This window comes from Chaetodon trifascialis, chromosome 22 (genome assembly GCF_039877785.1).
Source record: "Chaetodon trifascialis isolate fChaTrf1 chromosome 22, fChaTrf1.hap1, whole genome shotgun sequence".
In the NCBI taxonomy this organism is placed as follows: domain Eukaryota; kingdom Metazoa; phylum Chordata; class Actinopteri; order Chaetodontiformes; family Chaetodontidae; genus Chaetodon; species Chaetodon trifascialis.
In genome coordinates this window covers 20,609,361-20,637,172 of record NC_092077.1, presented here as the reverse complement: position 1 = coordinate 20,637,172, position 27,812 = coordinate 20,609,361, and the positions used below count along the sequence as shown (strand labels likewise).

Sequence of the window (27,812 nt, the reverse complement as noted above, 5' to 3'; positions counted from 1 at the left end):
CCTCTCCTCTCCTCTCCTCTCTCCTCTCCTCTCCTCTCCTCTCCTCTCCTCTCCTCTCCTCTCCTCTCCTCTCCTCTCCTCTCTCCTCTCTCCTTTCTCCTCCTCTCCTCTCCTCTCCTCTCCTCTCTCCTTTCTCCTTTCTCCTTTCTCCTCCTCTCCTCTCCTCTCCTCTCCTCTCCTCTCCTCTCCTCTCCTCTCCTCTCCTCTCCTCTCCTCTCCTCTCCTCTCCTCTCCTCGTGTTGGCTTCTTGTCGAGCAGCAGTTCATCGTGGAGGCAGCGGGGCGTTTTCCGTGTTGTAACATTATCTTTGGCGTGAGAGCGTGAAATCAGAACAACAATAGAAAGCGGTGGAGCCGAGGAGCGAGGCGGCGGTGGAGGCGGAGGCGGAGGCGGAGGCGGGGGGAGCAGCTTCCTCACAGCGGAAGGAGACGGCGGATCTCCTGCAGGACAATGTGAGGAGCAGAGAGTTGATCCGACGTAGTTAGCGAGCAGCCAGCCAGCATGGAAGCGGGGATCATTTAACGCATCGCGTCGCTGAATTACGACCTGAATCTTGTTGGAGATCCGCATTTTTGCCAGAGGAAGCGGCCGCAGCGATGGGAATACTGCGCTGAGCGGAGAGCGGCGGCAGGCCAAGAAACGGCAGAAAGATGGGTGTCGTGCTGCGGAGTCTGTTGTTGTGTAGTTTTTGTCTTCTCATACGAGGTGAGTTTCTCTGAAAATCCTCCTTGTTGCTCTGCTTTTCGTCCACTTGTCATATGTAGACGTGTGAAAGTGCCGTCGGGCGGCGGGGGAGCAGCTTTAACGGGATATTTGGAGCCGTGTCCGGTCAGGGCCCTCTCACGGTTCGGCTCTTCGGAGCGAAGCTAACGTTAGCCAGCCAGCTATGCGTGCTTATCTGCCCGTTCGCTGCTGGAGCAGAGAATGAAACCACAAATAGCCTCTGTTAGCCAACTTAGCTGGAAAAATATCCCCGCGGAGGCTCCGCAGCCCCGCTGGCCTTCCCTCAGCCCTCGGTTTCACAGAGAATTCGGTATTTTAAGCGTTTTTGCGGCGGCTGTTCGCTCGCTAACTTTGGCTTTGGTAACTTAGACGGGCTGAATCGGTCAGTTGGTATCTGGGATTGAGGGAATCGCAGCAGCTAGCACAACAAATGCTACCGGAGCTTCAGCTAGCTGCCCGCTGACGGACGCTGGCTGCTGATTATGAAACGACTCATAATCGATAATCGTATTCGTCTGTCTGGGCTTGTAATCCGCATCAGTGTGTGTGCTGGTGGACCTGCTGGTGTCTTCATGCGGTGCTGTTTTCCAGCCCAGCTCGGCTCTGCTCAGAACCACGTTTGAATAACTGAACTGAAGCAGGACTCGCTTCTCAGCCCGGTGGTGCTCAGATGTTCACGTTCATGTGGCAGAGAGGGTGAATGTCACACTGCACACCAAAAACACACTTTAACCAGCAGGACAACACAAAGGAGGCAAAGCTGATGAGAAACAGACTTCAGGAAACAGAGTTTAAAGTGAGACAAAACGTGTTAAAACATGCAAATAAATGAACGAGCTGCTGTGTTTCACTGCAAGTCTTCTGCTCTCAGTTATCAACACAACAGACAAATACAAGATGGAATTTAAGGCTGTGAGCAACATCAGTTCACTGCCCTTCAGTCTCCTCACAGTTATCTGCATTTATCATTTAATGGTGAAAACCAACAATCCAGATCTGCTCAGGTCAAAACAACAGAAATCGTCTCAGCGGAGGAGCTGGACACTGAAAAATGACACAAACCCTTCATCAGTTAATTATCTGAATTCATTTAAGCCACGTTCATGTATTCAGAGGGGTCACACACACCTGTCAGGTGATGTTTTCAGCTTGTTTGAGTTAAATTCACTTAATTTCTCAATGACTCGTTCAGGGTCTGATGAAAGCACGTCAGAGTTTAACAGACTGACGGTGTGAACGGGTGAATCTGTGAGCGGATGAGGTGACTGACAGGCTCCATGTTTAACCGCTCAGGTGAGAGTTAACCTGAGACGATGGAGGCAGTTTCTGTGACGTCACAGGCGAGCAGCTGGTGAACAGGTCGAATCCCGCCGTTAATCCGTCGCAGAAACGCGTCAGCGCGTCTCTTTGAAGACGAGCGTCCCTCCGACCGGATGGATTAAGTTTATTTTCATCTTTCTGAGCGTCGCAGTAAACTCAGTATCAAACAAAGCACGTCTCAGTCTGTAAACTTAATCATTCAACCGATCGATCAATCAGATTGATCAGTTTCAGCTCCACTTTCCACTGTGAGTGATGGACGTAAAGGTCTCCGTCCTGCTTTGTGTCCTTTTATGTCTCAGTGTTAATGAATCTTGGTGTGATGATTGTCTGGAGATCTATTGATAAATAGATTTGGACTAATCCATCAGATTAAATATCCAGCAGATCAAAATCTTCATCGCTCTGAAGTCTGATCAGATCCAGAGTCATAAATCAGTTCTGATCATCGATCAATCGTTTCATGTCCAATAATGTTTTAATACGTCCTGAGCTCTTGAAGGCAGCGCCGCCTCAGTATTTACAGTTTACCTGCTCACCTGATCACATGACCCCTCCATGTGATCAGGTGATCAGGTTCGTCCTGGACGAACGGACACTGTCTTCATTAATACCCAATGAAAGTAAAGGATGTGTACGTCCCTGAGACTCACAGTAAAGTGTGTAGATGTCCCGACATGTCCTCCTGCTGAGGTCCAGCTCGTCAGCGGCCTGGGACGACCCAGGCACTAACACACACTTCAGACAACACAGAGACACAAACTTCAGACAACACAGAGACACACACTTCAGACAACACAGAGACACACACTTCAGACAACACAGAGACACACACTTCAGACAGTGTATTTTTGTGTGTTTTAGCAGTTTGAATTGTGTATTTTTGTGTTTTCGCAGTTTAAATTGTGTATTTTTGTGTTTTAGCAGTTTGAAATGTGTTTTTTTGTGTTTTCTAGCAGTCTGAATTGTGTATTTTCATGTTTTAACGGCGCGTTCTTCCGTCTCCGCCAGGCGTGCCGCTGCTGCTGTATGCAAACCGGCGGGACCTTCGGCTCGTGGACGCGGCACACGAGAAGGCCAACGCCACGGTGGTGGTGGGGGGGTTGGAGGACGCCGCCGCCGTGGACTATGTCTACTCCCAGGGCCTCATCTACTGGAGCGACGTGAGCGAGGAGGCCATCAAACGCACCGTCTTCAACCAGTCGGGGGCCAGCGCCATCCAGACGGTGGTCCCGGGTCTGGCCTCCCCGGACGGACTGGCCTGCGATTGGTTAGGGAGTAAACTTTACTGGACGGACTCGGAAACCAATCGGATCGAGGTGGCGGAGCTGGACGGGTCTTTGAGGAAGGTTTTGTTCTGGCAGGAACTGGACCAGCCGAGGGCCATCGCTCTGGATCCAGAACGAGGGTGAGTCCGACCCGCACGGCGCCTTCAGGCTCCCAGCGGAGTGTGTGTGAACGTCCGGATTCAGTTTGAGTGTGTTTGTGGTTAAAACTGGTCCAAAGTGTGAACACAGCAGAGAAGACCTGACGGTGCTGCACCTGAACGCACCTGAACGCACCTGAACACACCTGAGGCTTTGACAGGAGCACAGGTGTGTTTCCGCTGCTCTGTTTGGAGGGTTGTTTGAGTCTGTGACAGCGCAGGCGCCATGTTTTCAGCTCAAGGTCAAAGGTCAGCTTCTCTGTGACATCATCACGTCCTGCAGAAAGTCTTTCTGTCCCGTATTCTGTCTCCCGGTTCAGGTCTTCCGTGCTGTCCTGTGTGAAGCAGGTTGACAGTCTGCAGCTTCTCTGTGATTGGTTGATTAATCGATGAGCTGAGCTTCAGAAGACTGATCGACACCTGATGATCGATGAATCTCCGTCAGTAACGATTGAATAAGAAACAAACATGGTGTCTGGCGGTAAACTGTGTTTTTGGGCTTCGGACTGTTGGCTGAAATCTGATTGGTGCAGAACGCAGCAGCGGTTCGCCTTCAGTTTACAGCTGCTGTAATGAAGCTCGCCGTCACACTTCCTGTCCTTCATCTCCACGTTTCCTCCTCTGCCTCTCTGCTGGTTTGCAGGGTCGGGCTCCAGAGAGGCGTCGGATTAGGATGTAAATCCATTAGGACTGAGATAAAAGAGGCCTGTAATGTATTCATTAGTTTTATTTAAATTTGGGCCGTCGCTCTGCCTCCCGCTCGCCGTCTTTCTTCCTCCTCTCTCTTGGGTTTCTATTCATGGAAACTCTTCCTCCTCGTGTTTGATCCGGCTCGGTATCAGAGATAAAAGTCAGAGCGAGCCGCTCGCTGATGTCGAGGCCCAGATCTCTGCAGACGTCGCTCTGATCGTTCGCTTGTTTGTGTGATAAGGTCAAAGGTCATTGGAGCAGAGTTTCCCTCCGCGCTCACCTGAACGCCGAAATGGTAGAAATGAAATGAAGAATGGAAGAGTCGCTTTTCAGGGGCCAGGTGTTCGTCGATGGTCTGACCCAGAGGACGGATGTGGACTGAGACAGGAAGTGGAGACAGCGTGTGTGAAGGATGAAGGTTCTCGTTTGTGTGTGACTCAGGTGGTTTCCCACATGCTGGATGACATCACCAAAGTTGTCCAATCAGTGAGGTAGCAGATGTCCACGTGACTTCATGCTTACTGGCTTCGTCCCAGTGTGGACACCAGCGGACCGGCAGCTCTCTAACCTGTGACCTGGTACCTGCAGTGTCCGCGTTCACCTGTTCAGGTGTGACGGTCATCTGCGCCGGGCCCGTCACAGGGTGAGGCGAGCTGATTGGCTGTCAGGCTGTCGCTCCTGTACGTCTCCGTAAGGTTGAATGCTGTCAGGTGACTGTTGAGTGTTTGAGTGGATCTGAAGTGGATCACTTCCTGTTTGCTCTGCCGTGAGTCAGACTGTGTGTGTGTGTGTGTGTGTGTGTGTGTGTGTGTGTGTGTGTGTGTGTGTGTGTGTGTGTGTGTGTGTGTGTGTGTGTGTGTGTGTGTGTGTGAGTGTGATTCTTCAGGTGTGTTAGTTCTTCTGTGAGCTGCGAGGCGTTTACAGGCACGTTCGTATAATCGTACTTCAGACGTTCAGAGCTGCTTTACTGATCAGTTAAAATTCATTGATTGTTTTTCTTTGTTTTTTTTTGTTCCTCCTGACAGATTCACAGTTTTAGTGGCTGAATGTTCAATCTGTGTGAGGCTGGACTGAAGTTCTGCTTTAATTTAACTGCTTTTACTGTTTATGTATGCGACACAACACAAATCTGACAAAAACAGACAGACAGAACTGTGCAGATCAGCTGATGTTAAAAAGCTCTCAAAGTGTTAAACTTTGAGGCGAGCTGCGTGTTTTAACGGTGAAGACTGAGCGGGCGTGTTGTCAACAGGCCGGCGTTCACGGCGTTCGCTGGGCCTCCGTCTGCTGTAGTGCAGCAGTCTTTGAGAAACTGGTTCTCTAAATCCACGCTGGAACGCAGAGCTGGACTCGGTTCAACTGGGATGATTAATGCATCAGGTACCAAACACAAAGCAGCTCTTGTGGTGAAGGGACGTGTTGTGTTCTCTGCGTCTCACTGGAGGCCGTCCTCCTCTCTGCCGGCCTCAGCTGCATTGTTCGGCCTGCGCTCAGGTGTCCTCCACCTGCTCTGCGCAGGGCGAGCCTTTACGTGTTGGTTGGCGTGAAGCGGCAGCTCGCGGCTTCCGGCCTGGCGGCGCTCTCCGCTCGTCGTGTGCGCGTCGGTCGCAGCTAACGGCTCGTTTGCTTTGTCTGCGCTGAAACCCAGCCGGCTGCTGGTGCTGTGTTTGGCTCCTGGGCAGGTTACCAGTGTGAGCCTTTGTCCTGGGCTGAGTGGGATTACGTGCAGAGGCCCAGCAGCTCTGTTAGTGGGTCACTTCTACACGATGGACAGTTTACGCTCTGAAGACCGACGTGAGACAAGCTTCAGGCTGATTATAAGAGCTGTCCCATCTGTCCTGTTCACCTGTTGTCGAGGAGCTGAAAGGACATCCTGAAGGAGGACATCCTGAAGGAGGAGTCCCTGAACGGTCCTGAACGACCTGTTGTGTCTCTGTGGGTTTGGACTGGAAACCTGAAGGCTGTCTCTCTCCAGTTAAATAACTCTGATGGTTATTGATGAGTTGAAGTCACCTGCATCTTGACGTACCTGGTCACATGATCTCATGCTGACCTGAACGAGTCGTTCCCTCTTGTGATGTCACAGGTTGTGACGGGTTGTTAATAAAGTTGTGTGCGACTTGTCGTCCATACTTCAGATTGTGATTTAACAGCCTGGAGACATCTGACAGTGTGATACTGAATCATTCAGTCGATCCGTCCTCACAGCGTGAGACATAAAAATGTCCAGAGTGACGTCTTCAAACATGTGCAGTCGAAGCTCATGAGATCAAAAGCCTCTAAATGTTTGAGTTTATGATCAGAAAAGTCCAATAAAAGCACCAAATGTGCACATGGAAGAAGCCGCAGGCTGAGACATGAGCAGCAGCTGGATGTCCACTTTCCTGCGTCCTCGTCCTCTGTGAGTCTGGAGCTTTTCGGTGTTTCCTCACAGTCGTTCAGTTGTTTTCATGTGACGTGTCGACGAAGAAGCCGTTGCACAACTGGTCAGCTCTGAGCGAGAGACCAGAGGCTTCGTCATCACGTCAGACGGACTGTGAGAGGCGTGTAATTGGACCCCCCCCCCGACTTACTGCCAACCTCTGCCGTCTTTTTCCCACCAGCTACAAGCCAAAGACATCGTCTGTCTTCGTGTGATGAGCACTAGAACTGTTTCTGTTTCCCATAGACCTCTACAGACGACAGGTGTGCAGCTCACCTGTCAGTCAGTCACCTGTGTGCAGCTCACTTCACTGCGACGGAAAACAGAAATCCAGTAAATACTCACCTCCAGGAGGCTGAAAAGGTTTGATGGTTCATCTGTGGTTCCATCGACTGATCCGGTCTGGAGGAGGTCTGATACTGGAACCAGTCCGTACCATGCTGGTACCAGTACCTGATCCTTGTCTGAACCTTCCTCCAGACACGCTAAACCAGCAGCTGATCAGGTCTGATAGAAACCAGCCAGTCAACCAGACGTTCAGGCCCAGTTCCTGCTGCTCGACTGGACTCAGACTGGACTCAGACTGGACTCTGCTGGTCAGTGTGAGTTGGTGGTCTTCACCTGGATGAGGTTCGGGTTCAGTCCCTCATCAAGTTCTCTGCCCCCCCCCTTGGTGGTGGACTTGACACTCCAGTCCAGCTCTTGTGGAGACCCGATGTGTTGGGGGAGGGACAGAGATTAGTGATGGGCAGGCGGAGGGGGGGTGGGGGGGCTGTCCAGCTGTGATGGTAATTAGGGCCAACAAAGAGGAGAAGTGGCTGCACAGCAGTGACCCCACCCCCCTACAGCCCCCACAGCAGGCCATGGTCCTGATGTGCAGCAGAGACCGTTAAAGGAGACGCAGAGCTCTGGTGTCCAGACGTCCCTGAACGCCACACGCCAAACACATGTGCCCATTAATCACATGTCACCAATCACCACCACGATCAATACATACTGAAAAGAAGCTCAGTGTGAGTGACTGTAAACACAGCAGAGACGTTTGTCCTCATGGGTTCGTGAATGATGAAGAGCAGATAGCAGAGCAGACAGAGCGTCCACAGATCAGATCTGAGCTGAGCTCACCTGGCGGCCGGCGAGAGGCCAAACAGGTTTTCACAGAAGAAGAAGAAAAGTAGTTCCAGCAGATCAACGCCTCCACGAACGTCCTCCACACGATTTCAGGCCAGGTGTTCAAACACGGTCGCAGCAGGAAAGTCCTCACGTCACAGGTTCACAACACAGAAGACACAGAGTTATCACCAGTGACCTCACCTGTGTGTGTTACACCTGTGTGTGTGTGTGTGTGTGTGTGTGTGTGTGTGTGTGTGAGGCGTGTTTTATACACTGACACCTGTCACATGTACGAACGCCTGTGTGTGTAGTCACACCTGTGACCGCCCAGAACCAGTCACTGAGCTCCTCCACCCAGAGCTGCAGGTGGAGGAGGAGGAACAGTAAATGTCTCCCTGTTTGTCTGTCTCTCTGTCTCTCTCTCTCGGTCTCTGTCTCCCTGTCTGTCTGTTCTGGAGCTGCTCTCCTCAGACTCAGAGCTCTTTGTTGGTCTCATGTTGAAGCTCACTTTCTGTCTGTCTGTCTGTCTGTCTGTCTGTCTGTCTGTCTGTCTGTCTGTCTGTCTGTCTGTCTGTCTGTCTGTCTGTCTCTGACTGTCTGTCTCTCTGTCTGTCTCTGCCTGTCTTTCATTGGTTTGGGTTCACTTCTTGAATAAATCACTAGTTTACCAAAGGACTTTTCCATGTTGACGTCCTACAGGGAGACATACTGACTCTACACGTCCCTGTGTGTCCTCAGGTCCATGTACTGATCGTATGTGTGTGTGTGTCCCTGTGTGTCCTCAGGTACATGTACTGGACAGACTGGGGTGAGATCCCAAAGATCGAGCGTGCGGGGATGGACGGGACCAATCGCTCCATGATCATCGACAAAGAGATCTACTGGCCCAACGGGCTGACGCTGGACTACAGCCAGCAGAAACTGTACTGGGCCGACGCCAAGCACAACTTCATCCACCGCTGCAACCTGGACGGGTCGTCCAGGTACAAAGCAGGACCCAGAGGACATGCAGATGTCTGCGTGCTGTCTCTGACGTGCTTTACGCTGACTGTCACTGTGTTTCAGGGAGGTGGTGGTCAAAGGGGAGCTGCCTCACCCGTTCGCCCTCACCCTGTACGAGGACACCCTGTTCTGGACCGACTGGAACACCCACTCCATCCACTCCTGCAGGAAGCAGACCGGAGCGGAGCAGCGCATCGTCCACTCAGACATCTTCTCGCCCATGGACATCCACGTCTTCAGCGCCAAGAGACAAAAAATCAGTGAGTTCAGACGCTCGTCAGGACGTCCAGGAGCTGAGCTGAAACCACCGTCTGTGGTTGTTTCTGGATCATGAGAAATGATCCGTCTCGAGCTTCACAGCTGCGTGGACAGTGTCTCTCACTGTTGGACGATGTCTTACTTCATAATTTGACTTATTAAAACTGTGTTTTAAAGCGTTTTATTAAACGTCACATAAAATGTTTTCTGCAGAACACAAATTTTAAATAATCTCGTTTTGGTGTTGAAGAGGGACTGACGCCGTGTTTGTCCTCTGTGTTGACATCGTGTTTGTCCTCTGTGTTGACGCCGTGTTTGTCCTCTGTGTTGACGCCTTTTGTCCTCTGTTGACAGTAGTGAGCAGCCCCTGTTCCATGAAGAACGGAGGATGTTCCCACCTCTGTCTCCTGTCCCCGGTGAAGCCCTTCTATCAGTGTGCCTGTCCTACTGGAGTCCAGCTGCTGGAGGACGGGAAGACCTGCAGAGATGGTGAGGACGCTGTCCCTCTGAGACACATTTCAAACACCTGATATCAGTTTAAGATCCTTTCGTCAAAGATGCCGAGGGTCCCTGAAGGTCTCAGAGGGTCCCAGTTTGTCTGTTTGACTAAGAAAGACATTTCACTTCTGTCCAGTCACAGAATCCAGGACCTGGACTGGACCCGGGTGTGGGTCTGTCAACAGGTCTGTTTTTACATTTAAAACCTGGACGCGTCACAGCGCAGGGCGATGAGACAGCGACACACACTCACACACACCAGGCTGATGGTAGTTTGACCATGTCCAGCTGGACTCGTCCCCTCACGTCAGCCGGCCGTGTCCTGATGGTCTGAGCGTGAACGTGGTGAGGAGCCTGCAGAGTAGTCTCTCTGTCTGCAGTTTGTCTTCAGAGACGCTGGAGTGGAAACAGTAAAGTCCAAATATTTCGTGAAGTGCGTCAGTGAAGACGTGAAGTTTGCAGATTATCTGTTATTTTGAGGAGGAAAGAGGAAACAGACGAGCAGCAGCCTGGATTCATTACTGTGTTTGTCTCTGCAGCTCCACAAAGACTCTCTCGTTAGCTCGTCCTCTCGTTTCCGCCGTCAGTCTCCCTCCTCCTCCTCCTCCTCTTCGTCAGGTGTTGAGCTGACCTGCGGTTGCCATGGTGCCGCTGTCCCCCTCCGTCCCCTGCCTCTTTCATGGAGTGTTTTATGCTTCAGTGAGCGTGGCTGCAGAGCGGTGCAGGGCTGAAGGCGGGGAAGCCTTTGTGAGGGACGGGGTCACATGGTCCCCCAGTGGACAATGTCCCCTTTCAGTGCCAGCCTTTAACTGTTTCAGCGGGCTGTTTGTGTCTTAAAGCGCAGAGAGAGAGAGACGTGGTCGTGGTCTGACCTGAAGAGTCCACGTCTGTTGCGTCTCGTGTCCTCGCCGTCCTCAGTGTTCGCTGTGGGACGTTCAGGCTCTCCTGATCACAGGAAGCAGTTTAGACTCCGTGAGCAGATGATCTGAGTTCAGGTGGTTTAAGGTCCAATCCACCGCTGACTGACACGAGCTGAACTGACCAATCAGAAGGCTTCCTTCAGAGTCTGAACTCGGTGCTTTCGGCTTTTGTTCGGTTTGTCAGGACAAACCGAAGCTCTGACTCTGCTCACCTGCTGACACACCTGGCTGCTGCTCAGGTCGACTGATCACATGGTTCCTGTGCTTTGGCCCTGTGAAGCAGCTGCCCTGTTGGTTTAAATGCATGACCTTTGACCTCCGTGCTGTCCCTCAGGTGCCACTCAGATGCTGCTGTTGGCTCGGCGGACGGACCTGCGGCGCATCTCTCTGGACACGCCGGACTTCACCGACATCATCCTGCAGGTGGACGACATCCGCCACGCCATCGCCATCGACTACGACCCGGTGGAGGGATACATCTACTGGACGGACGACGACGTGAAGGCCATCCGCCGCTCCCTGCTGGACGGCAGCGACGCCCAGTTCGTGGTCACGTCTCAGGTGAACCATCCCGACGGCATCGCCGTGGACTGGATCGCCCGGAACCTGTACTGGACCGACACCGGGACGGACCGCATCGAGGTGACCCGGCTCAACGGGACCATGCGCAAGATCCTGATCTCTGAAGACCTGGACGAGCCCAGAGCCATCGTACTGGACCCCGTGGCCGGGTGAGTGTTTGATTATTGATTATCTAAGACGTCATTGATCATGTGGAATACCACACGAACAGTTTCATCATCGTTTGTCATCGTTTGTGATGTTAAACTGTTTGAACTGATCAGATTTTAAACGATCGATCAGTTTGAGATGTCATTGATACCTGAGTGTTCACAGACCCAAACGTACGTATTCAAGGTCATTTGATTCCATTCGATCAGCAGGATGTGATCGATCAGCATCGATCCGGTCCAAAGCTCAGAGTCAGAGGCCTTTGAGCTGACATCGCTCTGTCTGTCCTGACTGACGGGGCTGTCTGAGGACACGTCGTCTTCTGTCACTGATAAACTCAAAGGTTTCAGTGTCTCACCTGCAGGTGAAGACGAGACAGACAGAAAGACAGAAAAGATGAAAACAAACTCAGTCAGGAGAAAAGACTAAAGCGAAGATGGAGGATAGAAGACAGGTCATGTGATAACAGGACAGGTCAGGTGTCCTTTAAGCTCCACTGTGGACTCTGATGAAGACGCTGCTCAGTCTTCATCAGAAGCTGCTGACTCATGTTCAGACCCGTCAGTGACGTCTCTCTCGCTGTTCTTCAGGTACATGTACTGGACGGACTGGGGCGAGGTGCCGAAGATCGAGCGCGCCGACCTGGACGGGATGGAGCGGGTGGTGATGGTCAACACCTCCCTCGGCTGGCCCAACGGCCTCGCCCTCGACTACGACGAGCGCAGGATCTACTGGGGAGACGCCAAGACGGATAAGATCGAGGTTGGTGTTGTTTTTGCTCGCCGTCATGTTTTCCACTCCGAGCGTGAGCGCTCACCTGGGAGCCGAGCGTTTGCATTCAGGCGGCGTTCACCTGGAGGATCGGTGGACGCTCAGCGCGGTGGAGCTCCTGCTGCTTCACGCTGTGACGCTTCACCGCTGAACAGCCCGGCGCTTCCTGTCAGCCTTCAAAATAAAGTGTTAATGCTTGTGCTGGCCACAGCGGGACCTCAGAGATGTTGACAGGAGCAGGACGTGTCTCCAGGTGGAGACGTTAAAAATGTCCTTTAACATGTTTTTAATGTGGAGGAACTGTTTTTGTCTTCAGTTGATTTATTCATTTAATTCAGCTCAAGCATTGATTGATTGATTGATTGATTGATTGATTACACTCAGGTTCATGATTCAGAAGTGACGTCAGACTGAAATGTGGGTCATTTTCCCATGAGCCTCCATGTTTTCACACTCAGAGAAACATTTATTTTAGGTTTTGACTTGACAGGACGCGGCAGGACGAATGAGACGAGCGTCTTCGGCGTCTGTCCCTCAGGACGTCGTTGAAGCTGTTGAGCTGTGCAGGGTGTCCACAGTCCAGCTTCTCTTCTTCTGTGGTTTCCATCCTCACGCCACCTCACCGTGTTTTTTTCCCTCTCTGGAGGGGGTGCGACCCCACCTGAACCCCTTTCCAAGCCCCTGAAAGGTGGTGGCGAGGGGGCCGGGAGGGGGCCCCTGCCGGCCTCCCTCAGGTTTCTCAGAGGACCCGTTTTTTGCGGCGAGATCCCACATCTGGTTCCGATTGCGGCCGGCACTCCAGCTGCGGTCGGCTCTGTTTAGAATAGACCCCGAATCTGAAACCGTCGCCGCACTGCGGTCACAACTCCCAAACCAGCAGAGACCTTTTGGCTGAGGCCGTCGTGCTGAGGATGGAAACTGGATTTTATATTTATACACCACCGCTGTGTGTGTGTGTGTGTGTGTGTGTGTGTGTGTGTGTGTGTGTGTGTGTGTGTGTGTGTGTGTGTGTGTGTGTGTGTGTGTGTGTGTGTGTGTGTGTGTGCGCGCGCGCGTGTGGGATGTTTTGAAAGATGGCAGCCGGCCATGCAGGCCTGTTCTGTGTTGAGCAGCGAGCCCTGCACAGATTACAGGCCTCGCTGCTTTCCCTCTCGTCTGTGGATTCCTGACATTTCTCGAGTGTTGACACTTCAAGTCTCGCGCCGTCTTTTCCAGATAATCTTATCAGAGACTCGTCTTCATGTGTGACTTGGCCGCGTTTCCTCCAAACAGTCGGCTTCACTTCACTTCAGTGTGTTTCACATCAGACGGTTCTTTTGGTGTCTCTGTAAGAAGTTGTGGACGTACTGGTGGACCTTCTCCGTCCGTCCCCTCACACGCTGATCCGGCTCTGAAAGGTGGAGCTAAACCACCGCAGGCCTCTGATTGGTGTCCTCGTCGGCGTTCTGATGGAGACTTTTCATTGTCTTTTCTCAAACAAGGCTTTAGAGAGAAGACAGACGGTGAGGCGTTCGCTGACCTCCGTCTGTTCTCAGAGCAGGTGTGTGTGTGTGACCTTGAATGTGAGCGCAGCAGAGCAAAGGTCAACAGGAAGTGGTTGGTTTTGATGACATTTGTCACGTTCTTTGCCTTTAACTGACCTTTATGAGCCCTTTGACGTCTCTTCGTCTTCGGCTTCGTTCGGCTGCTCTCAGTCCAAATGTGGAGAGACGTCGTCCACGTGAGAGCTGGTGATGAGGACGTTCAGCAAACAGGCCTGATGCTGCTGCTCCTGATGCTGCCGTGTCCTTCGTGTCTCCTTCGTCTGTCAGCCCGTCCATGTCTGAACAGGAAGCTGCTGTCCGTGATTAAACGTGGACAGACAAACATGACGAGCGTGAGCTGTGAAGACGCTCAGCTGAGCCTCTGTGGTCTTTCAGGTTCGCTCACGCTCTGGTTTTTAAGGGTTAATCAAAGATGGCCGCGCGGCGTCCGTCGTGTCGCCTTCGCAGCTCTGTCCAGCAGAACTTTGTAGTGTGGTTCAGACGCCGCCGGCCGGTTTAAACTGGGCTCCAGGTTTCGTCCAGCAGGTCTCTGTGGTGGCTTTAGAAGCGCTGCTGCTTTGTAGAAGTGAGATGTCAAAGTTTGAGTGAGAGAAGAAGAGGAAATGTGGCGGCCATATGCTGCCGCTGTTTGTTTGCTCTGGCTGTTGCTTCTAATTAGCGGCGCTGCGATGTGCTGCCAGGTCGCTTTGAGCGCGCTCAGTATCCACGCTGAGAAACACAATGTGGAGCCTCCGTCCGTCTGCCCGCTGGGCATGATGGGAACAGAGAGCGCCGAATGTTCGGGAGGTAACGAGGGTTTCCTGCGTCGCTCCGCTGATGACGGCGGCTCGGTTTTACGTCGTTTGTTCAGAATCGTCGTCGCGTTCTGACAGATTTCACATTCTTCATCATCATCATCAGCAGAGACGTCTCTGTCCACTGTCCTCTGTCCTCTGAGTATGTCCGTGTGTAACGCCCTCCTCTCCGTCTCTCAGGTGATGAACATGGACGGGACGGGGCGACGGGTGCTGGTGGAGGACAAACTTCCTCACATCTTTGGTTTCACTCTGCTGGGCGACTTCATCTACTGGACCGACTGGCAGCGCCGCAGCATCGAGCGCGTCCACAAACGCACCGCGGAGCGAGAGTTCATCATCGACCAGCTGCCCGACCTCATGGGCCTCAAGGCCACGTATGTTCACAAGGCCTTCGGTGAGTACGGGACCCCGCAGACCCCCCCGTAACAGCCCAGTCCAGGTGGAGGTCAGGGTGTGTGCAGGGGGCAGTACATGTACGCTGAGCTGGTGATGCCCTGAGTTTGGCTTGCAGGCGTCAGACAGACCACAAGAGCTCATTAATGACACTGAGCAGCAAATAACGAAGATAAAAACAGGAAATAAATCTGTGAAAGGTTTTTAAAAAGCATCAGATCACAGCTCAGACAGAAGCGTTACATTAAAGATCAAAGCCACAGAAAGGTCAGAGGTCACAGCAGCCTGAAGACACGAGGTCAAGCCCTTCATGGGGACAGTACAGGACAGACGTTTGATGAATGGACGCTGAGTCTTTGGTCCTCTTTAAAGACTCTTTCTGTCAGAAGGTGTTTGTTTGTCTTCAGTCCTGCAGCTCCTCAGTCCTCACGTCTCTGCTCCCAGTAGAGTCTCTGCAGCCCAGTCTGACTGGGACACTGGGACGAGGGAGCGTTAATATTTCAGTGCTTCAAGTCCACATGTGCACACACACACACACACACACACACACACACACACACACACACACACACACACACACCTCTGAGGTAATGATAATGAGGACCAGAGAGAGTTTCTCTCCTCTTTTTTTTCCTTCTCTCTTCTCAGGAATTAGACTCGTCCATTTGTCCTCAGAGGTTGAAAAAGCATGTCCTTATTTCCTTCCAGTGCTCCGTCTCTGACACTTGGTTGTCTTTAAGTTGGACCAGTTTCATTCCAGACAAGGTCTCAGGAGTCCTGTGGACTTCGTCTGACATCTCTCAGACGGAGGAGCTGCTTTTAGAGCTGAAACACTCTGAATGACTCTCTGACACGCCCCTCGCTGTTTCAGCTCGACCAATCAGGAGCCGCTTTGAGCCTCAGGAGGGTTAGCTTAGCTTAGCTTAGCTTAGCATAAAGACTGTAAACAGGGGAAATGACTGGTGGCTGTTTGTCTCATCATGTCCATACGACCCGTCCTCTCTCACAGCTGAAATGTAGCTCAGTATTGATGCATGTGGCATGCACCTGTCTCACCTGTGGCCCCGCCCTCCTCAGGTACGAACCCGTGTGCAGAGAATAATGGCGGCTGCAGTCACCTCTGTCTCTACAAGCCTCAGGGCGTCCAGTGCGGGTGTCCCATCGGCCTGGAGCTCATCGCCGACATGAGGACCTGCATCGTCCCCGAGGCCTTCCTGCTCTTCTCCCGCCACACCGACATCCGCCGCATCTCCCTGGAGACCAACAACAACAACGTGGCCATCCCGCTGACCGGCGTCAAGGAGGCCTCGGCGCTCGACTTCGACGTCACCGACAACCGCATCTACTGGACCGACATCACTCTGAAGGTGAGGGCGTGTGTGCGTACCCCTGCTGGCTGGCCTGAGGCCTGCGCTGAGGAGCAGTAATGGGCTCCCACGAGGCCTCAGCTTGGTAATAATTGATGGCTGCCCCCCCCCTCCACCTGCTCTGCTTCATCTCTCCTCCTCCTCCTCCTCCTCCTCCTCCTCCTCCTCCTCCTCCTCTTCTTCTCTAGACGTCCTGATTTCATGGTGTCCTCCTCACACATCCTCTTCCTCTGAGCTCCGTTAACTCCGTGAACACACACGCTGTAGTTTATTCTGACACACACTCACTGCAGCACCGCCTGTGGATTCATCCGCCGCTGAAAGTAGTCCCAGCAAACGCTGTGTTTCCTCCTGACTGACACTGAAGCTCTGAGTGTCTGATGGACCGACGCTGTGGTTTTCATCATCTGTTGTTCATTAAGTCAAACAGACATTGATCCCGTATCTCCTTCCAGTGAATCATACTGGTTCTTATCAGTGGTTCAGATCTGCTCTAGAACCTGACCTTTGACCTGTGCTGGTCTGTGTTCCCTGCAGACCATCAGTCGGGCCTTCATGAACGGCAGCGCTCTGGAGCACGTGGTGGAGTTCGGTCTGGACTACCCTGAGGGCATGGCGGTGGACTGGTTGGGGAAGAACCTGTACTGGGCCGACACCGGCACCAACCGCATCGAGGTGGCCAAGCTGGACGGGCAGCACCGGCAGGTCCTGGTCTGGAAGGATCTGGACAGTCCACGAGCTCTGGCTCTGGATCCAGCTGAAGGGTGAGAGTTCGGAGGAAACTGAGACGTAGAATCTGTCCTTTAGAGCCACGGAGGAGACGGCGCGTCCTAAACAAACTGTTTCTGTCCACAGGTACATGTACTGGACCGAGTGGGGCGGAAAGCCAAAGATCGACCGGGCGGCGATGGACGGGACGGGCCGCATCACTCTGGTGGCCGACGTGGGCCGAGCCAATGGCCTCACCATCGACTACGCCGAGCGCCGCCTGTACTGGACCGACCTGGACACCACGCTCATCGAGTCGTCCAACATGCTCGGTGAGTGGACGGATGTCTCTCTCTGTCTTTGGTGACAGGAGTCTTCTTCTTCGGTGCTCCGTGACGCCTCCTGAGGCCTCGGCTGCGTGTCGCTGCGCACATACGTGACAGAGCGAATGCATCAGCTGCTCCTCTGTGTTCACGAGAGGAACTTCAAAGCGCAGCTGAAACAAAAGCTGCTCTGCTGCGTGGACTTTGTCCTGAAGTGTTCCCTCTCAGCACGTCGGTGGATGTAAACCAGGACCAAAATATTCCTCACAGAAACTCCTAAAACGAGACTGTTATTAGAGTCCGGGCCCAGCACACGCTCACACTGCTCTTACAACACTACCAATTTTGTGTGCAGGAAAATAGCCTCAGCCTTGGCGTCGGACGAGGACAGAAAATAACCCAGAGGCAGATTTCTGCTGCACCAAACCTCTTTATTATTTTCTCAACTTTTGGTGATTGCAGTGTAAAGTTTCACACCTGTTTTTAATTTAGCTCAGATTAGTTTCAGTCGTTCGTTGTGAATTTGAGTCTAATTTAGGTCGACGTTTGTTTTCCGTCTCGTTTTCTTTGTGCGCTTTGAATTTTTAGGTCTCTTTGAACGTGTGGAAATGTTAACGGTTTAAAACGAGTTCAGAAATGAACTTTTCTGTCGTCCACGCGTCAAAATAAAATCCTGTTTTTCTTTTCAGTCTTTCTGACGGCAGCACGAGTCAAACCTGTTTCCGTCTTGTTTGTTTTCATTGACTGACCAACACTCCACCGTCTCATCGCTCCTGTCTGTCCTCATGTCCTTCAGGTCAGGACCGGGAGGTGATAGCCGACGACCTCCCGCACCCCTTCGGCCTCACCCAGTACCAGGATTACATCTACTGGACGGACTGGAGCCAGCGCAGCATCGAGCGAGCCAACAAGACCAGCGGCCAGAACCGCACCGTCATCCAGGGACACCTGGACTACGTCATGGACATCCTGGTGTTTCACTCGTCCAGACAGGGCGGCTGGAACGCCTGCGCCTCCACCAACGGACACTGCTCCCACCTCTGCCTCGCCGTCCCCGTCAGCAGCTTTGTCTGCGGCTGCCCCGCCCACTTCTCCCTCAACTACGACAACAAGACGTGCAGCGGTGAGACGCCATTTTTAAACCAGTGCACGGTCAGCTGCCAGATAAAACCAGCACCTGTCGCACCTGGCGGCCATTTTGGCTTGATGACCTGTAGTCTGAGCCCGGCGTCGGAGATGGAGACGCATCGTAGCCACGCTCTGATCACATGTGAATGTGTAACTTGTGTTTGCACGGTTGATGTTTGAGGATTAAAACACTTCACATTCATGATGTCACACCACGTCCATACGGTCTGAGCGTCATCATCGCTGGACGGCGGTCTCTGGCCGACCTGAGGCCTCCGTGTTTGTTTGGTTTTCGGGGCTGTTTGATATGCGAGCTTTCAGAAAAGTCCCCGTCGTAAATAATGATGTGGGAGTTGACGTGAGCGCCGTTTACATGTCTGAAACTCGTAATTACAATAAATCCAACGTGACATGAAGGCAACACAAGTTCAGAGTCCGGCTGCCTGACGAGTCGAGTCTGAGATGTCCTCAGATGGCCACTGTACAGCAGATAACAGCGCAGCCTGAGGCTCTGTCCTCAGGACGGACGTGTCTGAGCAGCAGAAGTCTGAGAGTGTTATTTATATTTATATATATGTTTATTTTGTGTTTTCCTCTTTGTTTTTCATCCAGCTCCGACTTCCTTCCTGCTGTTCAGCCAGAAAACGGCCATCAACCGCATGGTGATCGACGAGCAGCAGAGCCCGGACATCATCCTGCCCATCCACAGCCTGAGGAACGTCCGAGCCATCGACTACGACCCGCTGGACAAGCAGCTGTACTGGATCGACTCCAAGCAGAACGTCATCCGCCGCGCTCAGGAGGACGGGAACCAGGTGAGGACACGTGACAGCAGAGCGCCGTCCTGTCAGAGCGGCGACTCGTAAAGTCGTCTTTGACGTCTCCGGTCTGTCCCCGCAGAGTATGACGGTGGTGAGCTCTCTGGGCGGACCCAGCCAGGGTCTGCAGCTGTACGACCTGAGCATCGACATCTACAGCCGCTTCATCTACTGGACCAGCGAGGTCACCAACGTCATCAACGTCACCCGGACGGACGGCAGCAGGGTCGGCGTGGTGCTGCGAGGAGAGCACGACAAACCCCGAGCCATCGTGGTCAACCCGGAGAGAGGGTCAGCAGACACACTGAGACACTGGACAGACACAGTTCAGCTGCGATAAAGGACAGGAGGAGGACAGGTCGAGTGAAGGAGGAGGACAGGAGGATAGGAGGACGACAGGTGGAGGACAGGTTGAGTGAAGGAGGAAGACAGGAGGATAGGAGGAAGACAGGAGGACAGGTGGAGGACAGGAGGAGTGATGGAGGACAGGTGGAGGACAGGTTGAGTGAAGGAGGAAGACAGGAGGATAGGAGGAGGACAGGTGGAGGACAGGTGGATAGGAGGAGGACAGGAGGAGTGACGGAGGACAGGTGGAGGACAGGTCGAGTGAAGGAGGAAGACAGGAGGATAGGAGGAGGACAGGAGGAGTGATGGAGGACAGGAGGAGGACAGGTGGAGTGAAGGAGGGCAGGAGGAGGACAGGTGGAATGATGGAGGATAGGTGGAGGACAGGTGGAGTGAAGGAGGACAGGAGGAGGACGGGGGAATGAGGGAGGACAGATGGAGAATTAAGGATAGATGGAGGACAGGTGGAGTGATGAAAGACAGATAGACTGAAGGAAGACAGTTGGAGAATGGAGGACAGACAGAGAATGGATGACAGATGGAGGATAGGTGGAGTGATGGAGGACAGGAGGAGTAATGGAGTGCAGGTGGAGGGATGGAGGACAGATGGAGGGATGGAGGATAGGTGGAGGACAGATGGTGTATAGATGGACTGAAGGGGGACAGTTGGAGAATGGAGGGTAGATGGAGGTTATATGGAGGACAGGTGGAGAACAGTTGGAGGACCAGTTCTTCTTCTGTGGCGTTAAATGTTCAGCCTGGAGGACGTTCAGATGTCCTGCAGGTCCCTGTGAGTCTCATTAGAGCGTCTCGGAGACGTCCCTCGGCGTGTCCCTGCTCGTCCTGTGTCGATCTCTCAGAAGCTGCTCGTCCTTGTTTATCCTCGGGGGCTCGTGAAGCTCTTTAAGCCGTCGTGGCTCGGTGCTGCGACTCGCTTGTTTGGAGCCATAATTGCAGGCTTCCCTTCAGGCCGCGCTCGCGCAGTAATCTCTGGGTCATTGTGTGGTTGAGAAATGAAGTCTGCAGATGTTCTGGTTCCTTCAGGGAGGAAAACACGCCAGAAACAAACATCAGAAGCAGCAGCTTCAGCTGCTCGCGTGACGCCGCCGCCGCCGCTCTCACTGTGTCTGTGTCCTCCTCGCCGTCTGCAGGTACATGTACTTCACCAACCTGCTGGAGCGCTCTCCCAAGATCGAGCGGGCGGCGCTGGACGGGACGGAGCGCGAGGTTTTGTTCTTCAGCGGTCTGGGGAAGCCCGTCGCTCTGGCCATCGACAACGAGGTGGGGAAGCTGTTCTGGGTCGACTCTGACCTGCGACGCATCGAGAGCAGCGACCTGTCAGGTGAGTTCTGATCGGGCTTCAGCTCGTCAATACTTTCACTGTTTCGCTGAGAAATAACCAGATTTTTGTTGAAAGTGAGAAAAGTGCTCGTGTTGTCTGTGAAAGCGGAGACAAACAGGAAGTAGATGTTTCCATCAGGACATGATTAGTCGACCTGTGAACCACTGAAGAAGAGTTCAGCTCAAACCTCCTTTTAAAGCTAAGCTAACGCTAACGTCATGCTGAAAACATGGACAGAATTTAGCATTATCTGCTTTGAATACTTTATTGATCTTCGATCTGTCCTGATCAACTTTCCATCTTTGGGATCACGAACATATCAGTGTTTATTGATGAGGGTCGGTGGGGGGAGTCGACCACTGAACCTGAGCGGAGCAGATGAAGGACCCCTCTTTAAGGTCTCGGGGGGAGTTTGGTGCCTGGAAAGGAGAAGTTGGCTCGGAGCCTCGAGCTCAGCACATTCCTGTGATTCTCCGGAGCCCCACCAGGCCGACAGGAATGTCAACCATCTGTAAACACGAGTCCTGGTCCCAGAGCTCCTCTTCATCGCCTGATGCAGGACTGGAGCCGCTCTGGTCTCAGCCGTCCTCTTCGATCCTCTGTGGGGGAACCCGGTTCTGTGGGTTAAATGTAGTCTGACGGGGGCACGGGTTCACACTGCAGAGGCAGGTGGCCCCCCCCCCCCCCCGGACGGTCCCATGAACCACAGCTCCTGCAGGAAGTCACTGAGAAAAGTTCAAGCTGGAGGCTTCAGCAGTTTGATGGTCCTCTTCAATGGTTTTAGTTCCTCGTGTCCCTTCATCTCAATACAAAGTTAACACTAAAAGGATTGATGATGATGATGATGGTGGTGGTGGTGATGATGATGATGATGATGGTGGTGGTGATGATGATGGTGGTGATGATGATCAGGAGGCTCCTGCTTCACCTCAACAGCCTCAACACAACAAGCTCAAAGCAGAAGTTCAGCAGCTTCATTCAGAAGTTCATTTAAAAAAACACTGATTTAAGCCAGTTCATGTCCTGCTGTTTGTGTAATTACTGACTCGTCCACAGGGGGGAGACAGACGTCCCCTCTGCAGCTTTGACAGTGTGTGCTGTGTTACCTGCTGACTGTCGCTGACCTCAGTGTCTCTGTCCACTCCTCCTGCCTCCTCTCCTGCCTCACCCCTCAGTTTCTCACCCGTTTCGTTGCCTTCGTTCTTGAAGTTTTTTGCCCTCCAACCTTGTTTTTTCCCCGGTGGTTTTCGTTGTTTTCGATTCAGGAGCCAATCGGATCGTGATCGCGGACTCCAACATCCTGCAGCCGGTGGGTCTGACGGTGTTCGGGAACCACCTGTACTGGATCGACAAGCAGCAGCAGATGATCGAACGCATCGACAAGACGACGAGGGAGGGGCGCACCAAGATCCAGGCTCGCATCGCCTACCTGAGCGACATCCACGCCGTCCACGAGCTGGACATGAGGGAGTACAGTGAGTCTGAGCGCTGAGACACCGTCCACAGACAGGACGGAGACGAAGCGTTAAATGTCAAATATACACAAACATGAAGCCTAAGAAGACATTTACTTCATGCACTTTGTTCACATATTGAACTTCATCTCCGCCGAGACATGATAGACATGAGCCTGAGAGCATCGTCCCCCTGCTGGTCTCTGTGGACTCACCTGAGCTTCCTGTCCCTGCAGGTAAACACCCGTGTACCTGGGACAACGGCGGCTGCTCCCACATCTGCATCGTGAAGGGAGACGGGACGACTCGCTGCTCGTGTCCCGTCCACCTGGTGCTGCTGCAGGACGAGCTGTCCTGCGGAGGTGAGAGCCGCCCAGTCCTCGGCTCGACTGGTTTTTACTGGTTTTGACCTGCTGAGTTTGACCGTCCCTGCTGTGTGTCCCCCTCAGAGCCCCCCACCTGCTCCCCGGAGCAGTTCTCCTGCACCTCCGGGGAGGTGGACTGCATCCCCCAGGCGTGGAGGTGCGACGGTTACCCCGAGTGCGACGACAGCAGCGACGAGGAGGACTGTCCCGTCTGCTCCGAGTCGGAGTTCCAGTGCGACAGCCGGCAGTGCATCGACCTGAGCCTCCGCTGCAACGGCGAGATCAACTGCCAGGACCGCTCCGACGAGAACAAGTGTGAAGGTGAGACAGGTAACTGAACACCTGGCAGTCTCGCTCTGTCCACCTACAGAAACAGAGTGGAGCGTCCTCCCTCACAGAGGATCTTTGAGGAGTTTAACGTTGTGACGGCGTCTGTCTGTCTGTCTGTCCTCCAGTGCGCTGTCCTCCTGATCAGTTCACCTGCTCCAACGGGGAGTGCATCGGGAAACACAAGAAGTGCGACCACAACACGGACTGCACCGACAACTCCGACGAGATGGGCTGCTGTGAGTGTGCACGCCTCACGCCTCACCTTCACTCCTTTAGCCTCACGCCTCACCTTCACTCCTTTAGCCTCACGCCTCACCTTCACTCCTTTAGCCTCACGCCTCACCTTCACTCCTTTAGCCTCACGCCTCACCTTCACTCCTTTAGCCTCACGCCTCACCTTCTCTCCTTTAGCCTCACGCCTCACCTGTCCCTCCTTTAGCCTCACGCCTCACCTGTCCCTCCTTTAGCCTCACGCCTCACTTTCTCTCCTTTAGCCTCACGCCTCACCTGTCCCTCCTTTAGCCCCACGCCTCACCCTCACTCCTTTAGCCTCACACCTCACCTTCACTCCTTTCATATGTTCATGTGGCTGAAATCAATATCGTGATATTGGTGATGAGGACGATCGTGATATTGATCGTTTCCACGATAAAAGTGAACGAGAAGAACTGTTTATCTTCTGGTTGTGTTTCACTCTTCTTCTTCTGTGGTTTCAGATGCGACGGAGGAGCCGCCTCCTCCGCCCAACAACACCATTGGCTCCATCGTGGGCGTGGTCATGGCGTTGTTCGTGGTGGGCGCCGTGTACTTCGTGTGTCAGCGCGTCCTCTGTCCGCAGATGAAGGACGACGGCGAGACGGTCACCAATGACTTCGTGGTTCACGGGCCGTCGTCAGTGCCACTGGGATACGTGCCGCACCCGAGCTCGCTGTCCAGCTCGCTGCCAGGTGAGGCGCTCGGTGCGGCGCTGGTGATCTCACACGTCTTATTTGACCAATGCGATGCTGACACTTGTTTCCGTCAGCAGGTATGTCCAGAGGGAAGTCTGTGATTGGCTCCCTCAGCATCATGGGCGGGAGCAGTGGGCCTCCGTACGACCGCGCTCACGTGACCGGAGCGTCGTCCAGCAGCTCGTCCAGCACGAAGGGAACGTACTTCCCCCCGGTGAGTCTGAGCCGAGGTCCACACGAGGCGTCCTCCAACGAGGCGTTCAAGGACGCCTCAGTCTGAACATTCATGAAACAAATCTGTGAAGGTTTGATGATGATGGTCTTCAGCGGCCTCCTCAGCTCTTCTTCTTCTTCCTGAACTGTGGTGTGTGGAGCTGCCGTCAGCTGATTGGATGATCCTCTCTCTGTGTTGTTGTACAGATCCTGAATCCTCCTCCGTCTCCGGCCACAGTCCGCTCTCAGTACACGATGGAGTTCGGTTATTCCTCCAACAGTCCCTCCACACACAGATCCTACAGGTACTCACCACGACCTCACCTCACGACCTCACCAAGAACTCACCTCATGACCTCACCACGACCTCACCTCACGACCTCACCAAGAACTCACCTCATGACCTCACCACGACCTCACCTCACGACCTCACCAAGAACTCACCTCATGACCTCACCACGACCTCACCTCACGACCTCACCTCACGACCTCACCACAACCTCACCTCACGACCTCACCTCATGACCTCACCACGACCTCACCTCACGACCTCACCTCACGACCTCACCACGACCTCACCTCACAACCTCACCTCACGACCTCACCACGTCACCTCACGACCTCACCTCACGACCTCACCACAACCTCACCTCACAACCTCACCACGACCTCACCACAACCTCACCTCACGACCTCACCTCACGACCTCACCACAACCTCACCTCACGACCTCACCACGACCTCACCTCACGACCTCACCACGACCTCACCTCACAACCTCACCTCACGACCTCACCACGACCTCACCTCACAACCTCACCTCACGACCTCACCACAACGTCACCTCACGACCTCACCTCATGACCTCACCACAACCTCACCTCACAACCTCACCACGACCTCACCACAACCTCACCACGACCTCACCTCATGACCTCACCACGACCTCACACCACGACCTCACCTCACAACCTCACCTCACGACCTCACCACAACGTCACCTCACGACCTCACCTCATGACCTCACCACAACCTCACCTCACAACCTCACCTCACAACCTCACCACGACCTCACCACAACCTCACCACGACCTCACCTCATGACCTCACCACAACCTCACCTCACGACCTCACCTCATGACCTCACCTCATGACCTCACCACAACCTCACCTCACGACCTCACCACGACCTCACCACGACCTCACCTCACGACCAAGAACTCATGTTATGACTGCATTCAGCCAGTGGAGACAGGGAGTGAACAGCTTCAGACAGGAAGTGGTGACAGGAAGTGGTTGATGAAATGAGGCTGACGCCGTTCTCTGCTCTTTCTGTCCGTCAGCTATCGGCCCTACACCTACCGTCACTTCGCCCCTCCCACCACCCCCTGCAGCACCGACGTGTGCGACAGCGACTACACGCCGGGACGACGGGCGCCACTGAAGTCCAGCGCCGCCGCCGCCAAGGGCTACACCAGCGACCTCAACTATGACTCGGAGCCTTTCCCGCCGCCGCCGACGCCCCGCAGCCAGTACCTGTCGGCGGAGGAGAACTGTGAGAGCTGCCCGCCGTCGCCTTACACCGAGCGCAGCTACTCCCACCACCTCTACCCGCCGCCGCCGTCGCCCTGCACGGACTCCTCGTGAGCCGCGTCCCCCAACCCCCCCCACCCCCTTCGCACAGCTCCGCCCCCTCACTGTAAATAGCAATTGTGCATATTTGAGGTCAAAAATGGGAAAGAGAGACTGAAGAACCGGGAGGAGACGCAGGACGACAGAAGGAGAGACGGGAGCTGCAGAACATTTGTACATTGAAAAAGAGAAAAGCATATTTATATATTTTCTATACAGTGTTTACTGATGATGCCATAGAGGTTTGTATTAAGAAATTTGTACATTTTTTAAGAAAAGTTTTATTAAAATCATCACAAATATAAGTTGCCTTAAAGCAGGAGAAAAGAGGCTGAAGGACAAAAAGGATGAGGACTGAACAGCGGGACGTTTTAACTTATCTGATGCCAAATATGAAAAACATCGACAGCTACGGGAAGCTGCTGGACGAGGGGCGCCGCGGCTCGGCGGCCATCTTGTCTGTAGCTACCATGTGAACTGGGCGGGGAGCGGCCGGAGAAGGAGCCTGTTTTCGGCGATGTGGTGCCGGGTCTTTGATTTGAATTTACCTCCTCATTCACGAAACGGTTGTAGGATCGCGTCTGTCGTGGGTGCGAGTCATGTGACGCGCCGCCAAAACCGGGACGCTGCGAGTCCCGAGCTGAAGCAATAACACTGTAAGGCACATATTTATTACCCACCAACCCAAGCAGGAGCCCCTCTGAGTGTGGACGAGGCCGCGGGGGATCGTTTGATTCTACGGCGTCCCTGAAGGGACACGAGCTGCTGACGAAGACTTTCAGACAATCGGCCTCTTTTGGTTGGTTTGTTGTTGTTTTTGTTTTGTTTTTTTTGGAAACACTACAAGTCAGCGCGGGAGCGTCCTCGTTTCCTCGTGTCCCCTCCGGGCTTCCGTACAGAACGTTTCCCACTGAACGCCGATGTCACGTGACCCGCACCCGTCAGATCGCCACGACGCTCGGACGGGACTTGAACCAAAACGCACGCTTGTGTTTGACGCTTTCCGTCGTCGCTGGAACGACCCAAAGCTGCACAGCGAGCGCGTCCGTCCGTCGGTCCTCCTCCACCTTCTCGATTTCACCGTTTGGTTTCTGATCCTCGCCGTCACGCGTGGAGGAAGCAGCGTTTCCACCACGAACGCGACCTTGTGCCTGAGCAGTTCCACATCTTCATATCCTTTTTTATTTTTATGTTGTTGTTACTTTGAGGAGAAACAAAGGAAACCCAGTGCCCACTAAATGCTATATAGTATTTTTGTACCACATATTGTGTAGATAACGTATTTATAAGCTATATAGAAAATCATTGTAAATCTATCCATTGACTTCTTGCAGTACTTTTCATTCCGTCTTTTTTTATATTGCCTCATTCTATTTTTCTACAGAGTTTCACTCCAAACGTACGGCGACAATCTCAGATCAGTCAAATCGAAGAACATATCGGACTCTTAGCGTCTGTTGGTGGAAATCTGAAGTTTGAAGGACTGTTGTGCCAAAAGAACCATTTTAATGGATGTGGAGGCAGAAACGTTGGGACCAGAAGAGAAACGCCGGGCGGCTTCGTTCTGTTGCCTTGACGACGCTCGTCAACCATCTGTTTTATGTGAATCCGTTCTCGTCTTTGTGCTTCTGCGACGACCGCAAATCTATTTTTGAGGAAAGCGGTCGTCGAGCGTCTTCTCGTCCCATCCCGTCGTCAAACGTTGGCTTTGTGTTTGAGCTTGTGAAGAGAAAATAACACCAGCATGAATCTGACAATCGTAACGCTTCACGTCGGCTTGTTCGTGCGAGTTTGTCTTTTAAGGCGTTTCGTGTCCTTTCTGTTCACGTCGCACCAAGCGTCTGTCTTAACGAGGCATTTTACTCTGTGGACACTTTTTTAATTAAGACAAAAGCAGTCCTTGAAGCTGAATTCTTGGACAGATCGTCTCGTCATAGCGTCTCTGCTCGTTGCTCCTTTTCCAAAATCGGCTTTCAGACGATGTAATAATCATTTTTTGTGATGATGTCACAAATCATCAGAAAATTAAAGTAAAAACACCAAATATCCACGACGGTGCTCAGGCTGACGGTCCTCATACGCTTTTGTACGGAAAGCAAAAAAAAAAAAAAAACTTTTGGTGTCGAACTTAAAGAAAAAAAAAATCTTTCTGTCTGAAGCTGAAAAATGATTTAATAGAAATAGAAACTGAGCAAACTCTCAGAGCTCTGACAGACAGTTAACTCATC

General features: G+C 53.0%; 1 protein-coding gene across 2 annotated transcripts; it reads left to right on the top strand.

The window, feature by feature from the left end:
* The first annotated feature begins 417 nt into the window (after positions 1 to 417).
* Positions 418 to 27,714, top strand: lrp6 (low density lipoprotein receptor-related protein 6). Of its 2 annotated transcripts, none has more exons than XM_070992542.1 (23): positions 418 to 705; positions 3,055 to 3,451; positions 8,480 to 8,677; positions 8,760 to 8,956; positions 9,309 to 9,443; positions 10,707 to 11,103; positions 11,695 to 11,866; positions 14,394 to 14,610; positions 15,687 to 15,976; positions 16,514 to 16,740; positions 16,832 to 17,016; positions 17,804 to 18,130; positions 18,748 to 18,950; positions 19,036 to 19,244; positions 20,450 to 20,640; positions 21,906 to 22,115; positions 22,331 to 22,456; positions 22,544 to 22,780; positions 22,915 to 23,025; positions 23,506 to 23,736; positions 23,817 to 23,953; positions 24,160 to 24,257; positions 25,296 to 27,714. In XM_070992542.1, the coding sequence occupies exons 1-23, from the start codon at positions 651 to 653 to the stop codon at positions 25,597 to 25,599; spliced, it is 4,854 nt and encodes a 1,617-aa protein (XP_070848643.1). In that variant the 5' UTR covers positions 418 to 650; the 3' UTR covers positions 25,600 to 27,714. The 2 variants fall into 2 exon arrangements, with proteins under 2 accessions (XP_070848643.1, XP_070848642.1); XM_070992541.1 differs by having other exon boundaries at positions 22,544 to 22,789; positions 25,296 to 27,681.
* The last annotated feature ends 98 nt before the right edge of the window (positions 27,715 to 27,812 follow it).

Coding starts and splice junctions, on each gene's coding strand:
- lrp6 (XM_070992541.1), top strand. CDS start 651: ATGGGTGTCGTGCTGCGGAGTCTGTTGTTGTGTAGTTTTTGTCTTCTC. Junction 15,977..16,513: donor GGACCGACATCACTCTGAAG/GTGAGGGCGTGT, acceptor TGTTCCCTGCAG/ACCATCAGTCGGGCCTTCAT. Junction 18,951..19,035: donor CTCAGGAGGACGGGAACCAG/GTGAGGACACGT, acceptor CTGTCCCCGCAG/AGTATGACGGTGGTGAGCTC.